This window comes from Poecilia reticulata, chromosome 17 (assembly GCF_904066995.2).
Source record: "Poecilia reticulata chromosome 17, P_reticulata-male-v2, whole genome shotgun sequence".
NCBI lineage: Eukaryota > Metazoa > Chordata > Actinopteri > Cyprinodontiformes > Poeciliidae > Poecilia > Poecilia reticulata.
The window spans coordinates 7674419-7697105 of NC_088846.1; the positions used below are offsets into that span (position 1 = coordinate 7674419).

At 40.5% G+C, this 22687-nt stretch overlaps 2 protein-coding genes across 6 annotated transcripts in view; one reads left to right on the forward strand and one right to left on the reverse strand.

The window, feature by feature from the left end:
• Positions 1-13: 13 nt before the first annotated feature.
• Positions 14-16705, forward strand: ankrd33bb (ankyrin repeat domain 33Bb). The gene is made up of 5 exons (XM_081598156.1): positions 14-6305; positions 9800-9929; positions 12576-12720; positions 13852-14011; positions 14114-16705. The coding sequence occupies exons 1-5, from the start codon at positions 5808-5810 to the stop codon at positions 14768-14770; spliced, it is 1590 nt and encodes a 529-aa protein (XP_081454282.1). The 5' UTR covers positions 14-5807; the 3' UTR covers positions 14771-16705.
• Positions 16706-18269: 1564 nt separating this feature from the next.
• The window catches only part of ctnnd2b (catenin (cadherin-associated protein), delta 2b), a 176720-nt gene continuing 172302 nt past the window's right edge, over positions 18270-22687 (reverse strand). For all 5 annotated transcript variants that reach the window (XM_017310043.2, XM_081598154.1, XM_081598153.1 and 2 more), the window contains one exon: positions 18270-21953. In XM_017310043.2, coding sequence (XP_017165532.1) covers positions 21690-21953 — 264 coding nt within the window. In that variant the 3' untranslated portion in view covers positions 18270-21689. The remainder of the gene's footprint in view (positions 21954-22687) is intronic.

Here is a 22687-nt window from a genome sequence, read left to right on the forward strand (position 1 = left end):
AGCTTGTTTAGCGCTCAGTTTGAGTCAAACTTTGTAGGATTACAAAATCCACTCGCCGGTCCCTCCGTTGTAGTCGCCTGCTCAGGTGGGGATTTTTTATTTTATTTTTTTATTTCCTGGAAGTTTGCTTCAAAATTCAGGTCCGATGAGCATAGCTTTTACCTCAGATTGAGCTTCCTTTGAACATATTGTAGAATAAACGTGTGCACCGTTATATATATATTTTTTCTTAGAGCCGTGAAGGAGATGTTTGGACTTTAGTTGGTGTACTTCGGTACTCAGAGGATCTCTAAGGAAATAACAGAGCTGGAAACTGATTGGTCGATACAAAGACAAGATGGGTGAGAGTGAGAGTGAGGGGGGGGGAGGGAGTTGTAACAAAAAAATGTGAAGAGCATGTTTTTATTTTTCTGATGTCACTGAGTTTTAGCGGAAGGCTTCTTCATAGTTTTTTTTTAGACATTTTAAAACTGAATCCTTTTAGATGTGGGCAAAAACAGAAGACAAAGGCTGCTGTCTGTTACTTCATCTAGACTGAACCCAAAAACATTCGATTAAGTAACAGTTTGAGACACAAAGCGCCCTTTCCAGTACTCAGATGCTAAAACGAAACCAGCCTGGAAACACTCAAAAGACAACAGTTAAAAAAAAAAAAAAAAAAAAACAGTGAAAAAAACACTAAGAGGAGATTAACTAGCATCTAAAACAAGACAACGCTCTGAGGATGTTTGTTTCAGAGGTCCAAAACAACTATGTTCCACTCAGCTGCTGTCATTTTCACTAGATGCTTATTTGAATGTTTTGTTGTTAGTCATTTGCTAGCTTTACTAATTTGAACAGGTGAGTAAAATCCACATGTTGTTCCAGTAAAATTAGAAGTCTGTAATCGTCACGCGACGACAAAATGTGAAAAGTTCAGTAAAACTGAGCTGCTCTGCTCGTCTTTCGGTAAACGACGACTGGAGCGAGGGCTGCGCAACTGAACGACGTCAAGCGCGCAAATCGCAGTTCCCAGCTTTACCGTGCAGTAAAGCCATCAGTGACAATCTGTACGTTTTAAATGTACGAGAAAGTCTGTTTTAGAAGTGTGACGAACGGACTCATGATGTTTGTACAGTAAAGCTGGGAAGTTATCAGTGAACTCCAGAGTTTTCTTGATGGACAGAAAGTTGTTAGCTGCTTGGAGTTTTGTTTTTTATTTTCCCCCTGATGTTCCCTTCAGATGTGGTTCTTTGGTGGACGCTTTGTAAGGACATGCTTATGACGGGGGATCCATCTGGGAATTCACTGGGTCATTTCTTTAGCCTTATGTTTTTTTGTTTAATCTAACTGGCATAACTTACATGTCTTCATAACTGCATCGGACGGCAACATAGCAAGAAATCAGAGAAAGCTGCTCCCCAGTTGGCGGTCTAATGGTCAGACAGGCCAAGCCTCATGCAAAGGGCAGCTAAACACTTTTATATTCTTGTGAACGCGCGTGATCATATTTCACAGATGGCGGAATCATAAAATGATCCACGGTCATCTGTAAAACGATGAGTCAGCCGCGACAACAAAGCACGGTCCTGAGATAATCACTGTTACCTGCATGGCAGTTTTGTGTTTTTTCTTTTGTTTTTTTTGTTTTGTTTTTTTAAGTGTATAATTTTATTAAGATTATGTGGTTTTCATTTCAGAGCGGAACATCTCAGCAATTTTGTTTTACCTTAAACTACACGTCGCATTTCGCCGCACGTGTGGATATGAAATCGAACTGGACGTCGGTCGCTGAGCTTCTCACTTGTGTGACCGAGTTCTCTGGATTTCTCTGCTATCCCTTTTTTTCCAACCACTTCTAGAGAAAAAAAATCAGACAGCTGAGATGCTTTAGACGTGCACGAGTGTTGAGTTGTTATACAGAGCAAAAGAGAGAAAAGAAAAAGGCCCTTCTCTGAATTCTCACCGCTGTTGTTTGAGAAAATCTCATTTTCTGCTGTTTTCTATAATCTTAGAGAGACGCTTCATTTAATTTATTTGTTTCGGATCAGCAATGTCACGAAGAGTTAAAAGGCTTTTATTCATCCACGTGTTTCACTGTGTCGCACTTTATGTTTCAGTTGCAATCATTTCAGTCTGTTGTGACGACACCAACATGGCTGGATTTGTGAGTTGTTTTTTTTTTTTTTTTTTTTGAGACGGGCGCCAAGAGACGGAGACGGCGGCGACGTCCCGGATTTTTTTTAACCTAAAGGACGAAATGATTTTTGCATCTGTTCCTTGTAATGAATTTTACATTTTAGCTGGTATTTACTACTATTCCGTCGAGGCGGATTGTGAATTTGACTTTCTTTCCAGTACCCTGTGGCTCTGCTGCTGTGTGGAACGCTCACATTTTAGAAAGATGCTATAAAGTGACCTTTTTAGTACCTTTGAACTGAGCTGGACGCATTGAATTTTAATGTTAAATTTCAATTTCTAGAAGCAAATAATTTCTATTTTTTTATATGTGCACAAAAAAAGGCAGTGGCATGTACTGTAACATAAAGGTAAAAAAATAAAATCTTAAAAAGTTCAATTGATTGTTGATTCTGTGATATAAACAATAAACAGATGTTAAGACTGGATGATTTTTTTTTTTTAGATAAATGCCAATGTTAGCTTGACAAACTTATTTTGGAATCCCATATTTTTACAAAATTTAAACTGGCCTGTAAAATGCCACATTTTATTTTAAAAAGTATTCATTTTTGGAAGTTATTAATTTGCCACAAGAAAAAAGATGCACTTACTGAAAAACCCCCAAAATCTGTTCAACATTAAAGTCATAATGGACAACCTACAAGCACGAACTGTAAATGGTTGTGTTTATTTTTTGAAGATAAAAGTATTGTAATGTATTGGACATTTTTCAGGATTTTTATAGGTGACAAAATATTGAAACTTCTACTAAATGAAACTTCCGGTGTAGCATCACATTCAAAGTTTTCTGGTTTTACATAAACGCCAGGGTTTAGAGGGCCTAAAAATATATTGATTACCAATAAATAGTCAAGAATTAAGAAACTTGGACTTAAAACACATGTGCACACATTTTATAAGTCTTTAGCAAAATATAAAAAAGAAAAGTAGTCCAAGAATGTTGCCCTGAGGGATCTCCAAAGATCTGAACTGATCCCAACAACTTCAATTGTTCTGTAGGAAGCCCTAATCAGAAAAAGGAATATCTAAATTGTCTACCTTGCTCCAGATTACATCTTGTCTCTAATATTCAAAAACTACTGAAAAAAGTTTTTAGAGAAAAGAGAAGCTTTTAACTGCTGCTACAGCTGCGTCACAGGGATATGCCAGCATTGCGATGCTTCCCATCAGTCTTTCGTCATCAAGTAAAACATACTGCGATTTTCCGTGTTTAATAACAGCCTGGCTCTTAACGTGCAAATCATTTCTGCTGCAGCTCCAGGAAACAGGATGTGGAGTTATTTCTCTTGAATCCAATTACCTTGGAGCCAAAGCGCAGTCCCAACAGTTAGTCCAAGCACAGATTAGGAGCATATGCGGCTAACGCCAGAGTTCCCCTGCCAAGCCAGACCAAATGTTTGCCTCCCGTTCTCCGTTTTTCAGAAGCACAACGGGATCTGTGTTGTCATGGCGATCAAATCGTGGAGTAAGCGTCTGTAGCCCCTTAAGGAGCTCTGGACAGATTAGCAGGGTGTCGAGAAGAGTTTCTCCTTCTGCTCTGCTGTAAAAAAAACCCCCCAAGAAAACAGGGTTAGCACATTTAATATGGATTCATTAAATATTATGTGATTAGTTATACTAAACCTAAACAGCAACTTTATATCGCATCATATGTTGGGTATGAAAGCAGGCTTGTATACGTAAATGCTTCACTTTCCCCTTGTATTATTTTTAACTCATTCATCTCACTTCCTACTCAGCACAGCCATGTAGGAACCGTTTCAACTCATAGACTAAGTTCCCTTTTCGCATCACATCAAATTAAAGGGTTTGTCCACATTTTGGAGAGTGGGTTCTGTTATGAGGTCAAAACCATATCTTATCTCCAAAAGCACCAATCAGTGCTCAATAAATGGCGAGATGCAGTGGTGTGCGGAGTGCCTAGAGTCTTACATTGTGTTATTCCAACTTGTTTTCTTGTACATTGTGAGATAATTATTTCCTGTTCCCTCTTCCACCTGTTTATGACTGTTTTGTCACTTTTGTTCTCGCCACACCCCTCGTCTTCAGTCATGCTCCATTTAGTTATTTTCTTCTGTGTTTCACTTCCCCTGTATTTCATTTCACTCATGGTTTTACCAGCTTGCTGCTTTTCCTACAGCTGCAGCATAACGTCATCCAGTAATCACCACCCCATTCTTTTTGGAGGCCATTTCTTTTCCCATTCCTTGTCGGTTCCTCCTGTTATGCAGCTCAACGCTTTTCCAGTTGCTGTTGTTGTTGGTTCTGTTTTCTCTGTTGGGCTTATTCTCCACTTGTTGGATTTTCATTTAAAGGTTCACCGCTCCTTTCCTCCATTTTAGACCCTCATCACAACCTGCTGTCATGACAGGTCTGGATTTCTTTGAGACCTTTATTTGACCAGAAAGCTAAATATGCCACTTGTGTGTTTCTGATTCTTATCCTCTTTCTCAAGAATCTCCTTCATTTACTAAGTGGCAGAGGTGAATTCGATTCAAAAGTCATTTCTTGGAAAAGGTGACATGGCTAAAGTTTGGATTGCTCCCAGTTTTTCCACTGTAGCCTATATACCGATGAGGTCATGTGGGTTGGAAATCCAATTTAAGATGGCTGTGTTAAGTGCAGCAGGAGATAAAAGAAAGAGGGGGTTGAGTCAGCTTAGTTAAACTAATGACAATTCACTGATAGGCATATTTGTGTCAAACCAAGATGGCAAATGTAAAAAAAACAAACATATTTTTTTAACTAGAGTTCCCTTTAGGCACTGTGGAAAAAAAAAAGATTTTCTCCAAAATGTCTGAATTGAAGAGTTTTTTTCATTATTTTTAAAAGTTTCAACCCTGTGTTTGACTCAGTCAGTTTTAGGTCAGAGAGAGAGAGAGAGAGAGAGAGAGAGAGAGAGAGAGAGAGAGAGACTAAATGGATTATCAAGAAGCAGTTCAACAGAATCCCTTTCATCCCATTGCTGGCCATCAGACAGCCAAGTGCTCCCCTACAGGGAAACACGGGATTAGTTGCTCAACATCGTCGGCTTCTTCTCATTCTAGTTTTTGGAATTGGACCACAAGAATCTAGGAATTTTTCCAGTGCGAGGATCGAAGAATGTGAAAGACGGGACTTACGGGGACATTGTCGAAAGCTACGCGGAGGACAGCCGAGGCTTTGTCTGTGTTCTGAAACTCATGGATAATCTTCGACTTTTGAAGCTTCATTTATTTCAAAACTGTGTCACTGACAAGTCATTAGGGAAGAACGACAAGTTCAGTTTGTTTTCATTGACTCTTTTTGGCCACTAATGGACTGCCCAGAGTGACTGCCTCAGATCATGCATATGATCAAACTTTTTCCAATACGTTGCAAAGTTCTGCTGAATCCTGATTTCACAGGAATTCTAATAAGATGTTGGAGGATTCTCGATGGAGTGCCAAGTTCCCTGTGGCTTTTTTCTCACTTCTTTTAGTTATTTGCATGTCAGACTTTTAGGAGTCAACCTTTAGAGCGTGCTTTCACAGGATGAGAAACTACAATGCCGTGGGCTGTTAGATGTAAACTCTGGGTTCTTTAAAGGTTTTTGTTGGCGCCCCACATGAATTTCAAAAGGTAAGCAGGGCCTGGGGATGCTTTAAATGGTGTTAATAACAGAGGAACAAGGTAAAGATTCAAAGGTCAAAGAGAATGGATTTGCTGGAGGAGTTGCCCTTGGCAAGACTAAGAGTAAAGCCAACATCTTGGCTGGGGATGCACCCATTATGTCCATCTGCAAGGTTGATGAAAATGGAGTTGAGTGTTCAGTCTCAGAAGACGACGCTAATGAAGAGGCTGAAGTCGATTACACACGAAACTACTGGGAGGATGAGGACGATATCTATCAAGAGTTTGAGGAACTGGACTTCGACTCCCTACCGGATCGTTCGGATACCCACAGCATTACGACAGAAGACTCCTTCTATCCCCTAGACGATTCAGTCATCTCCCAAATTAACCGCTCCCTCTACCACCTGGAAACCCCCGAACCGATCTCCTTCTTTAAGGCCTGCTGCAACAACAATGCCATCATAGTAAAGATCATGATCAGACAAGGAGTGACTGAAGAAGAGGTAAAGGAGACCGACCGAAACAGAAGAGTAGGTGTCTGGGATCAGTACCTTTTACATTTTCTTTATTTTCTGCTATCTCCCGTCCTTAAGAGCTGCTGTCCTGGACCTTTAGACCAATCTCTGTTTCAGCATACCTCAGTCAAATCAGCAATGCCATCATGGGATGCATCTCAAAGTTGTAGGACAATAGCTCTCGAGGACTGGAGTTGGAGACCTCCTGTGTAGACTTAGACACTAAGATTATGTCACTTTAACCCTTTTCAGAAAGGAACCAGGATGCTCTTTTGTTCTAATAGATTTTTCACTTCTCAAGCTAAAGCTTCCTCAGATTAAACTGAGGATTTACATTATACCAGTAACCCAGGCAGCCACGCACCACCCAAGTTGTTAAATAAACCAGCTGTAACCTTAATGTTTCTCCTTGACCTAATTGGGATCTTTGGGATCCTCGGGTTCACGTGGTCTAAAAAAAAAACATTTGTTGAGCAGCATGTTGATGTCAGAGGGGAATGGAAAGACTGGTAGAGTTGACTTGAGTGAAGTTTGACCTTATTGAACATAATAAAAGAATAAACAAAGTTAAAGTATATTTAGATGTTCAAAGAAGTGGGTAGAAGTACAAACTTATTTTTTTACACCCACCTCTTTTACATCTGTAGCATCATCCAATACATTACTATACATATTAACTTAGTTTTAACACTTTTCTTAGTAATTTTCTGTATCCAAATCTATAACTAGTACAGTGCATTCATAATTACATGCCATTAAGAGCAAGAATCATTTTCTTTTCTAAATCATAAAGCAGTTATTGTCACAACCTCTTTAGGTAGTAACAATAACATTGATGATAGATATTGATAATAATTGATAATTATTTCTCATATTGTGATAGTGATGACCAGCTTCTTAAACGATGTTTTAAACTGCTGCTGGACTCATTCCAGCTTCACCCCATGTACTGATATACACAAGCTTTTTCTTGTGGTTCTTAATTTTACATTTTTGAATTCACATTTTTATTCAAAATTATAAAGCCCTTCCTTTTTTGTTAAGAAGAGCTTTTGAATGTTTCCCAGTGATACATTTATTTAGGCTTTAAAGAAGGTAACTGTTACTCCACTATGTCAGTAAATTTGAACATCTTGATTTTTTGTTTCTAAATAGTCCGTTTGTATGATCATCCATCTATGAACAACATACTGGACCATACTGGGTGCCATTTCTGTCAGCTAAAAACAAGAACTTCAAGCTAGCATATATATATATATACACACACACACACACACACACACACTCTAGCTCACATAGGTGCACCAAACCTGGACAGTAACAGGGTGGAAAAAAACAACCAAGTCCAATGAGATATCATTAGTGGTTCAGATTGTACGGTCAGATTTTGGCATTCACATATACAAAAAGACCTGTCCTGCTGTTTGAATGGTGGTGGTGTATCCTGGTGCACTCTGAGCCCATTAGCATTGATTAAGCATCATTTAATTGCCACCGCCTCCCATAATACCGTTGCTGACCATGTCAATCCCTTCTTGACCACAGTGTGCCCATCTACTGATGGCTACTTCCGGCAGATTGATGCACCATGATGAGTTTTCTGTAACCCAATCACAAGATTGTATTTCAACTGAGCTATTTTGGAATGTGGTAGGACTGCAGATTATCATGATACACATGTAGCCAACCCACAGCCACTGCGTGATGCTAGTGAAAAGAGACCGAAATCTCTGAAAAATCTCCCCAAGAATTTTTATACGTACGTATACCATGAAGAATTGATCCAGGCGTAAAGGCAACAAGATTCCAAACAGTTCACGTGCACTCAGTTTTCTCCGCGTTCTCCGGCTAGTTGCAAAATATACTGTTTACACCAGATGCAAGTGACATTTCCCAAAAATGCTAAAGGCCACAGATTGAGGGAAGCAAAAATGAAAAAGAGAGGAGAAAATAAACCAGTCATATATGCTTTAGCATTTTGGGCAAACTCTCTCGTCTCTGCTGACCTTTTCCTCACACTTTAAGCATTAACTGGCTGTAGAAAATGGATGGAAGTATTATTTCTAAACCAGCCTCGAAGAAAGAAACTATCTTTTCAGCAGATATAGCCAAGACATAAGTGATGCAAGTTATAAGTTCAATTCGCAGACTGTAGAAGTGATGTAATGTTTTGATACATGATGGAAGAGTAGAAAACCCCCCCAGTGACGGTGGTGTGAGGTTTAACCGAGAGCCAAACAGAAGGAGGGTGATCCTCAGCAGAAAGCCGGTTCTGGAGGGAGGACTTTAAGCCTTCTGGACAGATGGAGAGCGTAAACTGCTCGGTGTCAACGTAAAGAAACAGCTTGAGTCGAGGGCTCAGCTTTTAAAGAGCTCACTGAAGACACTGACCTTGGTGCCGGGTAAAAGATGCTGTATGCTGATGGACATGGACAGGGACAGAAAGACGCTTGCACTGACCTTGGGGCTGTGGGAAGATTTGGCAGACCGAGGTTTGTACCGCTTATCTAGAAGTGTTAAAATAAGTCTTTTGTGGGCTTATTTTACTCCAGATGTGGTCGCAGAACTCTGCCTTTTCAAGTAAAGCAGGAGACATTATTAGATACAATTTTCTTTTTTTTTTTTCATTTTGTAAATGATGACAAACTGTACGCCATCTGCCGTCTTTGTTTCATCACAGCCAGATGGACCTCCTGGTGTCCAGCATTAGTTTAGTTTTTAATGTCAGTTTTGATTAGCAGCCTCCAGCTGTTTTATTATTATTTATTTTTTTTACCCAGAAACCAAACAGCATGATTTATAGACCTCCGTATTGGGACAGAAATAATTAATAAAAATATGTTTGTTTACACTTTCTCTGCATTCATTCCTCACAATATGAGAACAGGGTTTATTTGGAGAGAACAAGGGAAAAAAAACACATTTCTTAAACACTTTTTTTACAGTATGTAAACCATGATTTGTTCATATGGTTTACCGCCCAGGACAGCAGAACTTAAAGTTTGATCACCAAACAAAAGCGATCAAAGTAGGAGAAAAAAGGTATTCCTTTACCATTTTTATTATTTTATTTACATGTCCAGTCCAGTTTGGAATCAGTGCATAGTTGTGTATTGAAGTATGAATATCATAACCACTGTAACAGGAGTCCGAGTGAAGAACTTGGCAAAGACAACTAGACAAGCAAGAAATGTACCCACTGGACTGTGGGTACATTTACATTAAGTCCTATTTTTTTTATATCAGTTGTTACATCAACATCAAAAAACCCATTTCTGGTACCCAACTTGGCTATTTCTCGTTTTTCAAATAAATCCATAAAATGGTGTGAAGGTCAGTTAGTTTAACTTTTTTTTTAGTTTTTATTAAAGTTAGAAAACATGCGGGGGCCTTCGTCCCGCCTCAGCGAACCACGTGGACATTTTTTAAAGATCCTAATTGTAAGAAGAAAACAAATCAGTCTCCTGCTATTTATTTTGTGTGTGTGTGTGTGTGTGTGTGTTATACAGTCTGGCCTCATTGCTGCGTGTTACCATGGTTATGTGGACGTGGTCATGGCCCTCGCTCAGTGTCCCTACCTGGATGTGAACTGGCAGGACAACGAGGGCAACACTGCCCTTATTATTGCGGCTCAAGCAGGTAAACACAGCTCAGCCCGCTGATTATCACACAGACTGTTGTTTCATTTCTGTCTGACACTGAGGTTCTGTTAGAACTGATACTTACTTTCTGTATAATTTTGGAGGACAAAGAAAACAGAAGGAATTGCTTATTCATGTTTGTAGTCAGTATTTAACAGGAGCATCGATGCCATTAGTTTTACACACAATTATTTTACTTGAGCTGCAGATTGACCAGGATTGGATGATTGTACAACACAAAACCTAAAGGTTTGTTTAAAAAAAAAAAAAAAGGTTACATAAGTCGCCTGGTTCTGTCCTCCATTTGTTTAAAGTATGGGAATATGGGTCGTTGCCCCTTGATGCTAACAATGCTAACATGAGTTCTTTTGGTCACACACGTCTGCCATTTTGGATGAGGAACTAACCACAGATGAACATCAGATGGAAGGGATGTAGAGGCTAAAGGAAACTAGTTTCCGTTTGGATAAATGTCTCAGTTTAAAGAAATATACGTTTTTCTTTTTTTACCAGAGCTATTCTGTTCTGCAAGATTAAAACTTGGAACCAGGAATCCCTTCAACATTTTCAAAATGTGATTTCACAAACAGCTCAAGGCCACCAAGTATTTTTTTTTATTTTTGTTTTCCCTTTAAACAGATTTGATTATTTTTTTGGGTGGAATAAGTTTTGAGAGGAATTTTCATGGTCTTAATTTTAAGTCACAAAAATCACTCACTTTTTACAGCCACCGTGGCCACGTGGATTAATGGTTGCCAATAAATGAATAAAAGTAGTTGTGAGACTTAAAATGACACAAAAAGTGGAGCGATACTAAGCAGTGATCATTTTAACCTTTATACTAAGTGTCTCACATCGAGGTACAGCAGCTGTTCCCAGTGTTGCTGCACTTGACATACCAAACAAATCACGAGATAGCCTACAATTTAAATGGTAGTATTTCAGTATATTTCTGTATATAAGCCTAGTGACTAGCAGTCAGTCTAAAATGTTCAGATTATGCAATATTCAGTGTTCTTATACGTAAAAAAGTGGACAATAATCACATTTTAGTGCATTTTTCAGCTTTGAAAACCAACTTCGACTTGCTAACACTGTAGCTGCCATCCGATTTGTATCAACTCAAAAGTTATGGCAAACTGTTCAACAATGAGAGTAACGTGTTGTCATTAGCTTTGTGCCCAGTTTAAAACCTCGTGGAAGATTATGAGGCTTATTGCCTCAAAGTGTTTGTCATAACAGAGGAGCATCGTCAGTAATGTCATAGTGACTCAGCCAGATGTGGCAGACACGGCGCCCCGGTCTCTTATCCCCTAATGAAGACAAATAGCTCTCTGGAGACGGTGATAAATAGTCGAGGACTTGTTTTTCATTTTCTGCTTCGTTAGAAGAAGTATTGATCCCCTTTCATTAAAAAAATTAAAGAAATGAAGGAAACAGAAGAAAAAAAACCCACTCTCAACATCAAAGGCTCCATCTTGCTACAAGAGCAGACTGCAAAAAAAATAAAAAATACAGTTTCCAGATCTAGCAGGGGGTTTCAGCTCAGGGCCATGATGAAGTTCAAGCATCATTAGTCTTCCAATCAGCTCTGCCAACAAATTTGCGTGGCGTGCTTTGATATTTTTTTGTGCTTGTTTAAAAGAATTGAAAGGTTCTACCTTGACTTTTTAGCCTTGTGAGCTTGACTGGTTGAAACATTGTTTGTGATAAATATCCAAGCCTGGGTCAGTTTTTGCTAACGGTGAACGTTTCCCTGGGAAGTGGCAAGTTTTTCTGATGCTTGAGTGACACAAATAGCATCACAACTCAAAAATACCCTTATTGGTTAAAAAAAAAAGGCATAAAGAAAAATCAATAACAAACTGCTTTAAAGATTTAGCAGATGCTCCATCTGCTAAATAGGTAGCAGATAGAGCAAGGTGAAGAAGACTCTGTGTCTTCTTCACCTTGACTTTACTGTATTTGTTCCCCAAACTATTTCGCAAGAGTTCTTGGAATTGATCCAAATTCAGCATCTCCTCTCAAAAACAGTCGTCTAACTTTGACTCCACAGGTTTTGGCAGAGACCACTTCAAAACTTTTTTTTATGGAGAAGCAATTCTGTTGTTGAACATGAAGTATGCTAAGAATCAAAGTTTTGACAAAAAAAAATCTCTATCTTTCTAGAACAGTCATATCCTATCAAATGAAAATCCTTCGATGGATATTCTTGCTGTACCGTTTGGCTAGCTAGCGGGTATTCTCCTTTATTCTGAAAGGTTTCTGCTAGGTTTTCCTCTAGATTTTGCCTTGTGCTTCCAGAAAAGCTTGAAATCGTTCTTACACCTGACAAAATTAGGTTTAAAATGATTTCTCTCAACCAATAAGCTGAGGCAAACCCGTTTGGTTTCACAGACCAGCCATGGTAACTTCTGAGGGCAGCTGGCGTCACTTGATCTTGGTTAGGGTACCAAAGTGAGTCAAGCACAAATGAAAACCACCGTTTGTAGTTTTGAAAACCTTGCATTATTTTACTCTCATTCTACAATCAGGCATTACTTTGTGATGATAATTCCAATGCCACGTTACGTGGACAGGTGCTTCAGAAAACCAGCACAGTGCTTCGTGATGCACGGTGTGTTTCTTTCTCTGTGGTTCACAGGTCACGCGTTTATCTCCAACTACCTGTTGAACTACTTCCCCGGTTTGGATATCGAGAGGAGGAACTGTCACGGTTTCACAGCGTTGATGAAAGCTGCAATGCAGGGGAGGTTTGAGTGTGTCAGAGCCCTCATGCTGGCAGGCAAGTATTAAAGTTATCACTTCGCAGTGAATTAGATTTCCATGTGGTCCGTTAGGAAACATGATGGTAATGTTGCGTAGACTGAACTCGTTTGTGTAGAGCAGTGGTCCCCAAACTTTTTCCTGTGAGGGCCACATAACTTCTCCCTTCTCTGGTTGGAAGCCGGAGTCAGTTTGTAACAGAAAAAGTGTGACGATTGCAGGAGTGCCTAAATGTAAAAATGTTTTTTTTTTTTTTTCAGAAAGCACAATCAAATTACATTCCCTGGGTTCTTAACAGAACAAAAGTCTGGAAATAAATAACACTATTAATGAAATAAATAATAACCAATTATTTATTGGTTATTTTTTTCTGTGAAGAAAAAATCCTGGATTTTTTTCTTTTTTCTTCACAGAAAAAATCCAGGAAGGATTATAGTCTGTATTTTCCGAACTACGAGCCGCACTGGACTATAAGCCGCAACCCCAAGTTTTTTTTTTAAACCAGTAAACAAACACCTATAAGCCGCAGATATCTCTGCCGCTCCAGGTTTTCCACAACGATGCAGCAGCAGCAGAGGGGGGCGGACACCCAACATTTGATTCATAACAGGTCCATTGAATATCACATTTATTACGGTTGAAAAATAAAAAGTTGCCAAGTGTAGATTTAACTGAACTGATTACGGTAGATTCCAAACGGTAACTGTAACAGTAAAAGTGCTGATCCTTCGTGTTGCTACTAGCATGTGCTAAATGAAAATGGGCTCCTTCTTCTTCTTCTTCTGCTGCTTCTTCTTCTTTAGATTTCAACAGCAGCTTGCATCCATTATTGTTGCACTACCGCCATCTACTGGATCCTAATGGGCGCTTTATTCTTTCATTTCCAATTTTGACTTCCAGTGATTCACTTCCTGCTAAAGAGCCCCCTGGTGGTTGAAGAAAAATCCACATATAAATGGCTTATAGTCCGGAAAATACGGTATATGAAAAAAAATCTGAATGCTCTGGTATTGTTCAGGGGGCCGGACCAAATGTGGAGGAAGGCCGGATCCGGCCCGCGGGCCGTAGTTTGGGGACCACTGGTATAGAGGATATGTCAAATTGTGCCAAAGTTAGACACCTGAAATCACCAAAATATGCCTCTACGTAGGAAGTGATGTCCAGGCTCGGGACTATGGACGGAGAATGACCCCCAGAGAGTGGGCTCTCTTCACCGGTCGACACGAAACGGCGGATTTGATGCTTCGGCTGATATCAAAGCCTTGCGCCGAGCAGTTCTGCGACTCCTTCCCCCTGGAGTGGCCATTGTTAGAGGTTAATGCATCGCGATTGATTTCAGTTCTAGTATCAAATGCACTGACCGGTACTTGTTCAAACATTTTTTCAAAACAAAAACAAAAAAATGCTCTTTTGCAGGAACTCGTGTGGAAGGCACAAAACCCACAGACATTCTGTCAGCGCTTGATGAAACTCATCTCTTGCTGCCCTTATAGGCTCTACTTCAACAACAAGGTAAACCCTGCGAACGATGGTGTCCTTGAACACATGGTGAGGATAACCACGGGCATCTGCAGCCCCTTCATGGCCACGGCGTGCCACACCGTCTCCCCGGGCAGCCCGCCGTGCGTCGGAAAGCGCCGGCACGCCGTGCAGGAGATCCTGAGGCGGCAACGGGTGGCGGAGCTCAAACGCCTGGGTCCCGACAGGTTGAACAACTACAAGAAGCTTTTCCAGAACTCGAGGGTCCTCCTCATCTCCAAAGCGAGGGACCGACGAGCGAGCCTGCAGCCCCAGCTGCTCAGTGACGTGGCGGCAGCGTCCACGGTGGCCATCAGACGAGCCAGCCTCCTGCCGCTCAACATGCTGAGGAGAAGCAGCGTGCGGCCAGGCCTCGTGGTGCCAAAGGTCACTCTGTGCAAAGCCCCGCCTCCGAGCTTCGTACCGGAAAAGCCGAGCAGGAACGGCGACGACAACCAGCTCCAGATCCCCAAATGGGATTACAAGATGAAGAAAATAGAGAGGAGGCAGGAAGAGGAGAGGCAACGAATGCTATCTGCGCTAAGAAGGAGGTGAAGGGTCGAAGGAGGACATGACTTTGCGGCGCGTCCCAGATCGAGCTAAAGTGTCTTGTGGCAAAGCGGGCACAAAGCACAGCCTTAGCAAATCTGAACCTTTAATGTGAATTCAACTGCTTGAATTAATCTGCTTGTTCAGATCACTGATGCTGCTTTGCCTTGTTTCTACTTGAACTTGCACACTTCTCTTGAGAGGTGTAATTTGTAATGAGAAATGGCAGAGGAGGGAGCAGAAGGAAAAATAATTAAATACACATGTGACTTGGGTTAAAATGTTAGGGGAATCAGGTATTTTTGGAGATCAAACTACTTCTTTCCCCACATTTGCGACAAATTTTTAAAAAAATTTCTCTACATCGTGTCATGCTTGCGTAGACAGACTCGAGTGGCAAACAGCAGTAAAAAAAGAGAAGTGCTAATAAAAAAAATAATTAGGTAGAGTCATTTTTCACTTAGATATGGAGACAAAAGCCCAGAGGAATTGGCTCACAAAGAAGAAGTAATCTTACAACCGGCCAGGCAGATAAAAGAGGGTGAGAGTTTTGAACACAACCTAATGAAATAAAGGAAGTTGAGACTGTGGAGCTTACAGCAGGACGACGAAACAAGACAAAAGATCCTTCTTCACTGCTGCAGAGTACGTTTAAGGACGAGGAGCGTTTTAGAGTTGAGTTGAAGAGCTAGCTCACAGCGGCTTTGTTAGGGCTTTGTGAAGAAGCTGAAAGGCAGAGCCAAAAATAAACAGCTTAGTTCTTCACTCTAACATGCTGACTTTTAAAGTTATCACGGTACAGTTTCCTGTCTGCAGGCTACCGGCTTGGTGTGTTGTGCCATATTAAAGCTGTCATTAGCCGCTTTTGCTTCAAAGGAGCTAAACTGGGGAAAATGAAGCCAAAATAGAGGTGTCAGTGAAAATGAGTATAGCCTAATTTCAAAACATTGTAGATTGTATGTTTTAGGGTTACCACTTTAAATACAGATAAAAAAATTTTTTTCTGTTTTTAATTTTTATTGATAGTTAGCATCTAAGCTAACGTTGCAGTTTAAACCAGACATGCTATTCCAGCTAGCTGGGACTAGCAGTAAAGCTCAGCAGTTCACTTTTGTCAATTTGTTTCCGTTTTGTTACAAAGTACAGCAAAGACCAAAAACGCCTTTAGCTTTCAAAATGCTGGGGCTAAAACATTAATCAGTGAAAAAGAAGCTATGGTACAAAAAAAAGTGTTTTTCTTTTTCTAGAAGTTCCCATTTAATTTGGCAGTTATTTTTGATAATGAAAATATAATGATTGTTAAACAAAAACAATCCTGAGCAAAAAAAAAAAAAGACAGTTAGTATCCAAATCTAACTGGATAGTGATATCCAGTTAGATATCTAGTGATATTAAAGTGGATACTGGTAGCATTTTTCCCAAATGCTACTATCAAACATTTGGAAAACACAGTTAGCTTCCAAATTAATGCAGCTTTTCTTTAAATAATGTTAAAGAAAAATGCTGACTACATCTAACGTTGAAGCTCGAGTCCTTCATTCAAATTGTTTTCCCTTTTGGTACAAGACATTGCAAGGATCTAATACCTTCTGTTAGATCTTTATATTGAAAGGTACAAATAAAAAGACACACACAAATTATTGAATTCAATTATAAAAAAATACAATGATATTTCTCATATGTTGTATTAAACGTCTAAAAATAAAAACTTGATGGCACTTCAAAATAAAAGCACTGAATGTAAATAAAACGAGTAGCGGGAGACCTACTTCACATGCCAAAATCAATTAATAACCTTCACTTATGTCACAGTCCCTTGCCTTATGATAAACTTATTATCCTAGTTGTTGCATTTTTCTACCTTTTGAGTTTGTCTTCCTTCAGCACATCAACAAATAGCATATTTGAATTTTTGAACTAATAAAAACCAGTGAAAGTGGATGACGTGCATTTTTTGTGTGTTTCTAAGACAATTTGCAAATTTTTTTCATTAAGTTTTAGCAATTGTGTGCTCATTGTGTCTCATGACACAAGACATTTTAATATTAATGCACCATTCTAAAATTTGCTGTCATATTATTGACAGTTTTCCACTTTAAAAATGTTTTCTTTTTAATGGTGATAATGAACGTTGACACTGCAAACTGTGGCAGGCTGCTGCAATGTTTAATCATAACCAAATCAAATATCATTTTATTTATGTATCAAACTAAAATTCTGCAGAAGTTTTAAGATCAATATTTTGTGTGAGAGGTCCAGTCCAACTAGCCAGCTGTTTGCTTGTCCCTTGGGCAAAGGACCAGACATAACGCACAGTAAGGACCTGCCTTGAGATATAATTAACTTCTTTGTTGTTTTTGATGATAAACTTTTGATTTCTCTTTTTTTAAACTATTTTTAGAGCAAAAACCATGGAAATGAGGAGTCGAGAGTCCAATATAAAGTACACGAAAGAGGACAATATGTCTCAGATTTAGTCTGCTTTGACAGAAAGTGGTTTTTAACCGACTGGAAACAAATGAAATGTGAAAACCTCTCAACAATCTGATGATCGTTCGTGCTTCAAATAAAGCCGCAGCGATGGCGTAACGGTGGTTCTGGAGTGCCATCTGGGAAGAGTCAAGCAGAATGGACCTGCGAGACTAAAATGGCTGCCATCCTGACCTGTAGTGCAGTTTCCCCTCACGGCCACCAGAGAGCAGTCATGACCCTTTACAGGTCAGCAGTCTGGTCGCCTGCCGGACGGATTAAGCTGTCCACAAACGCCATAATTAGAAATTAACTCATTTCAACTCCAATGACAAACATCTTTTATTATTTTTCATCTGCTGGCGATTAGTTTCTTGCATTTTGCACGCTTCAGGTCAGGAGCGGTGTTTAATGAAACTAACTTGAAGACTTAAAAGTTAACTGAACAAAAAAAAAAGAAAGAAAAAGCAATTTAAACAATATCTGTACAACCCAAACAAAAAAGTTCAAATGACTGGATTGTTGGAGAATCCAGTTTGACAACAAAGCTCAGAAAATTATCTTTTATGCGTTTGGATGATCATTTCTGTGTATTTACAGGACGCACGCGCACGTTGGCCCATGTACTGCCGCCACGGGATTGGCTGATTGGATTATTGCAACAGGAGGTAGTCGAACAATACATTTCTTAGCAGTGGCCCATTATTTTTTTTTCTTAAGAGGAATTGTCAGCGTACAGCGGACGCTGGCTTTAGAACGGACGCTGTTTTTGACCCGTTTACCGGAACTGTCAGGATGCCCAGAGGGAAACACGAGGCAGACTGTGCCTGAGTGAAGGCGGTCGATACAAGCCAGGAGGTGTTTCTGACTGCTGCCAATCAGCGCCACATCTGCAGTTATTAGCCTCACCGGCGGGGAGGGACGTCTGGCTCAAACTTCAAATATGATTTCAAACAACAAAGAAGTATTTTTGCTGCAGAATTAATAATAAATAAAAAACACACACACAAAAAAAACCACAACTCGAACAATCAGAGGTTCTTCAATGGTCCATTTATATATTTTTTTGGAGCAGTTGCAATCTGTTTGAGGCAATAGAAAGATTCACAATTGTCTTTTTAAAACACATTTGGTCTAGCAACGGAAAAAAAAGAGGAAAAAATCAAAAAAAAAAAAAAAAAGGTCACCGACATTGCATCTCCGTTATAAGTCAGGTTTTCTGCCTAAGGATCACAAAAGACATACATGACGTTGTCAGTTTCCAGATGCTCACTAACAAATACGGCACATCTGTTGGTCATCCAGTGTGTGTGTGTGTGTGTGTCTATAGAGGGGGGAGCAACTTCGCTCTGAGTGGCGTTTTAAGCATCGGAAGATGACCTCTAGGACTTCTAAAACAGCAGTGGGTAGGGCGGGGCCAGGGTCTGCCGGTCAGCTGATCCAACGCAGCCTTTTGTCACTTGATGACAAAAATAAATACTCATGCATTCATGGGATGCAAGTTTTGCACTTTGACATGAGGAGGTCAGCTTATAAAAAGTGCATTGTTAGAGTACTCACAAACTTTGAAACTTTTTTTTTAAATAACAAAGGGAAACCAGGAATGGTTTCATGCTTTCACGTATTAACAAGGCCCAGTCAAAGTCCAGACCTAGAACCAATCAAGTATATGTGGCAAAACCTGAAAATTGCTGTTCACAGATGATTCCCATCTGAATCATCTGTGAGCTGGTTGGATCAGCTTGGATACCCGAGCTGATCCAACCAGCTCCTTTGCAAATAATGAGCACAACTTCCAGTGTCTAAATGGCAAAAACTCGTAGAAACGGCTTTCCTACAAAGTGCAGTGCAGAAGAATCAAAATCTTACCAAGTACTTTTTGTCAAGTTGCCAGTGCAATAGCCTAGAAAACTTGAAATTTGGCAAAGCAACTTTACAAGTAACTTTTCAGCAAGAAATAGAAGCTTGTTTTAAGCTCAGTGATTGCTCAATATTGATGAAAAAGTACTAGTTCCACTGGTAGGTGGACAAGACATTTTCCCCCATGTAATAAGTAAAACAATCTGCCAAAGGAACTAGCACTTTTTAAAAATCAATATTAAGGAATTACTGGCTTAAAACAAACTTCTATATTTTGCTGAAAAGTTACTTGTAACGTTGTTTTTCCGTATTTCAACTTTTCCAAGATATTTCCACTAGAAACTAGACACAAAAAAAAAAACACTTGGTAAAATTTTGTTGTTTTCATTTTTTTGCAGTGTGTTGACCGTAAATGCAAATGTCTTCCGCACTTTCCAGATTTCATTTAAGTAAATAAAAACAAAAGAAAACGAGATGGATCTTTTTCCTCCTCACTCACAATCCATCTATCCAATTGAATCCATTTCAAGTCCATAGGACTTTGTGTTCTGTGACACAACAAGTATTAAAGAAAAGTCCAAGCAGTGTGAATACTCCAGCAAGGCCGTGCGGATACCCAGAGTAATCCGGAGAAGGTTTGTGCACTGTTAAAACACCGACACGTTGGCGATACTCAACAAATGTAGCACCTTGTTGGCTTGAATCAGCGACAACGTAGATCCCCGGCGCCTGGGCTACTCTACTCCACATAGCAACAACGTTACTACACAAAGTTGACAATTTAGTGTGTTGACAAGAAAAGAAGATGTGAACAAAATGCCTACATGTAGCTGTTGTCTTTTTTTTTTTTTTTTTTTTGGTTGTTTTGTTTTAACAAGTCTTTTCCCGTTACTGTTGCTGCTATAAGTGACATCCACATCTGCACATAAAAAGTATATATTTGCATTTATATAATATATATCCGTACTCTATTAACAGATTTGTCTACCATGAAGTTAGAACTGCCACCCATCTCTCAGAAAAGTTTTTTCTTTTTTTGTTTTTTCTTCGTTTTGTACTTCAAACATTGACTATTTTACAACACAGAAATCAACTAATTTTGTACAACGTCGGAGCGAGTGAAGCTCTGCCGGAGCCCCACCGTCCCTCAGTGGGGTTTTACATTTTTTAAAAACTTTTTTTCTTTTTTATGCAGTGTGTGTGTGTGTGTGTGTGTGTGTGTGTGTGTGTGTGTGTGTGGGGGGGGGGGGTTTCTTCTTGTTGGTGCAAGTTAGACATTTTTTCATCTAAGTAAAACACAGTTTCTTTTAAAAAAAACAAAGCATGTACAAACTAGCGTCGTCTGAACCGAGAGGCTGTTCAGCTGAACTTGGACCCTTTGACGCACTCCGTTAAGCCGAGGGGACGATGTCACGCTTGTTTGGCACGGTTATATACAACAACGGATGACGAGTCGCTTTGAGGAAGGCCCTTCCCCTAAACCACAGAGTGGATTTGCGACGTCAAAGCGCAAAAGCTAGCCTAGAAAAGAGAAAGCGAGCAGAGAAAGAATGGCGTGTCAGTCGCTCTCTCTCTTTCTCTTCGGCTATTCCTGGCGGCAGTACCGTCTGCTAACAGCAGGGCAGTGAAAGGAGCACCGTGACCCAGCAGCTCATCTCCAGTGTTTCACATTAGCGACAAACAGACGACTGTGGTGTGAGATTTTAAGTGCGGCTATTCCGTGTGATGCCAGGTTATCGGGTGAGGCCGACCCAATAAAACAACAACAAACTAAAAAGGCCAGAAAAGAACATGAGAAATAGTGCAATGTACAGTACACAATGCATCTGCGTCAACGTACAGTGGGACATCAAATACTATACACAGGAATTTAAAAAAGTAGAAAGAAACAGACAAAAACAAAAAACCTTCAAAACGTTTCCCGTTCTTCAGCCTGGAGAAGGAGTCACCTCGCTGAAGCCCAAACTAAAAGTACGAGTGACGTACTAAACATCCGGCAGCTCTGCCTCTTGTGCTTCACGTTACTACAAGCCGTGTTGCTATAGCACATATTTACAGGCGACCACTTTCACCGTGTCCCCCTCAACCTCCAGCCGCGAAGACCGCTTATCCGTTTCTCTCTCTCGCCGCCGTCCTTCCGATCCCCAAAGCAATCGGCGACCCAAACCTTCCTCTCCTTCCCTTCTCCCTCCCCGTACCCTGTACATTCAGACTCTTTCCCCACGTCTGTCTCGTCCCTCAGGGGTCCGAGGTCTGCCTGCCGAGCTGAGCACTCTTTGAAAACACTTGTTGATCAGAAACGCAACACATGAACAAAATGTGTCCGATTGGTGGTGTGCATGCACATGCGTGGCAGCTCTTCTTCACGTCGGCCCCCTCTCGTGCCGTCCTCAGACGTCTCTGTCCCAATGTCTCCGTCCTACTACTCCGTCTCCTCTTCCTCCTCCTTTGTCCTTCTATCTATAATGCTACTCAGAAACTACAGGGGAGAGGGAGAGGAGGGAGGCAAACTGTCCTCTCAGCTCAAACTCCAAACTTGAACCGTCTCCCCTTCTCCCCGTCATTCGTCTCGTCCTCCTCAGTTCCTGGTGTCCCTTCAGACCCAAGAGTCCGGTGAGGCTGGGTAGTGGCTGGTCTCGTAGTTGAGCTCGCTGTAGGGTCTGGAGGCCGAGTAGAAGTCTACATAGTTGCCGGTGGACTTTAGTCCCTGTAGGTGCATGTTGAGGTCGCCCTGCGGGGGACGGCCTCCCGGGTGGACCTGGCTGTCGTAGAAGGCCTGGTCCTCGTAGTTGCTGCTGTCCAGTGGCGGGGGGTTCTGGAAAGGAGGATAGGGCTCTGATGGTAGGCCTTGGGAAGAGACCTGGAAAGAGACCAAAGGTCATTTGTGAGAGAAAGCAGTCACTCTTCCGTACGGGAAAAGATTGTGGTGCACACAGCTGTTGATGATGCCTTCCCAAAACTCGATCCTACCTGATGTAGGCTCTCTTTACCTGTTAGCTTAAGCAGACTCTAGCAATTAGCTCTCTTGAAATTGGCTGTCAGAGTAAAGAGGGGTGAATCTAAATGGACTGAAGTTTTTCAGATTTGCATTTGAATAAAACCTTAAATACCAAACACCGTTGAGCTTCTGTTTTGCTGTTATGCTTTATTTTTTGCTGAGCTATTACATAAAACTCCAGTCAATACATCAAACCTTTTTAATGGTGCACGATGACAAAAGTTCAACGGGCGCTAATACTCTTGCATACTTTGTGGCTTTGATTCAGATTTCCTCAAGCAAACTACTAACATGAAAAATGAAAAAGTTTTTTTTTTCCCCCACCAGCTTTTACAATCTGCTAAATCCTTTTCTTTAATTTTTTTACTACTAGCAAACAAATAAAATTTCACTGACTCAATGAGAAGCAATTTAAAAAAAACTGCTGCAAAGTGCAGCCCTGTTAAAAGTCACGGTAATAAGTAATGTTGCCTCTTTATAGTGTAGGGCTGATAAAGTAAGAGAAAGCATTAGAAGCTGTTGAGGACTGCAGTATGCAACCTCGGCTTGAAGACATCTGTTTATGCACTGGCTTGTTAATGCTCTGGCACATAACT

Excerpts from the sequence above, each read along its gene's own strand:
- ankrd33bb (XM_081598156.1), top strand. The coding sequence starts at position 5,808 with ATGGTGTTAATAACAGAGGAACAAGGTAAAGATTCAAAGGTCAAAGAG. Across the intron at positions 6,306-9,799 it reads AGACCGACCGAAACAGAAGA|TCTGGCCTCATTGCTGCGTG; the intron begins GTAGGTGTCTGG and ends TGTGTTATACAG. Across the intron at positions 14,012-14,113 it reads TGGAGTGGCCATTGTTAGAG|GAACTCGTGTGGAAGGCACA; the intron begins GTTAATGCATCG and ends GCTCTTTTGCAG.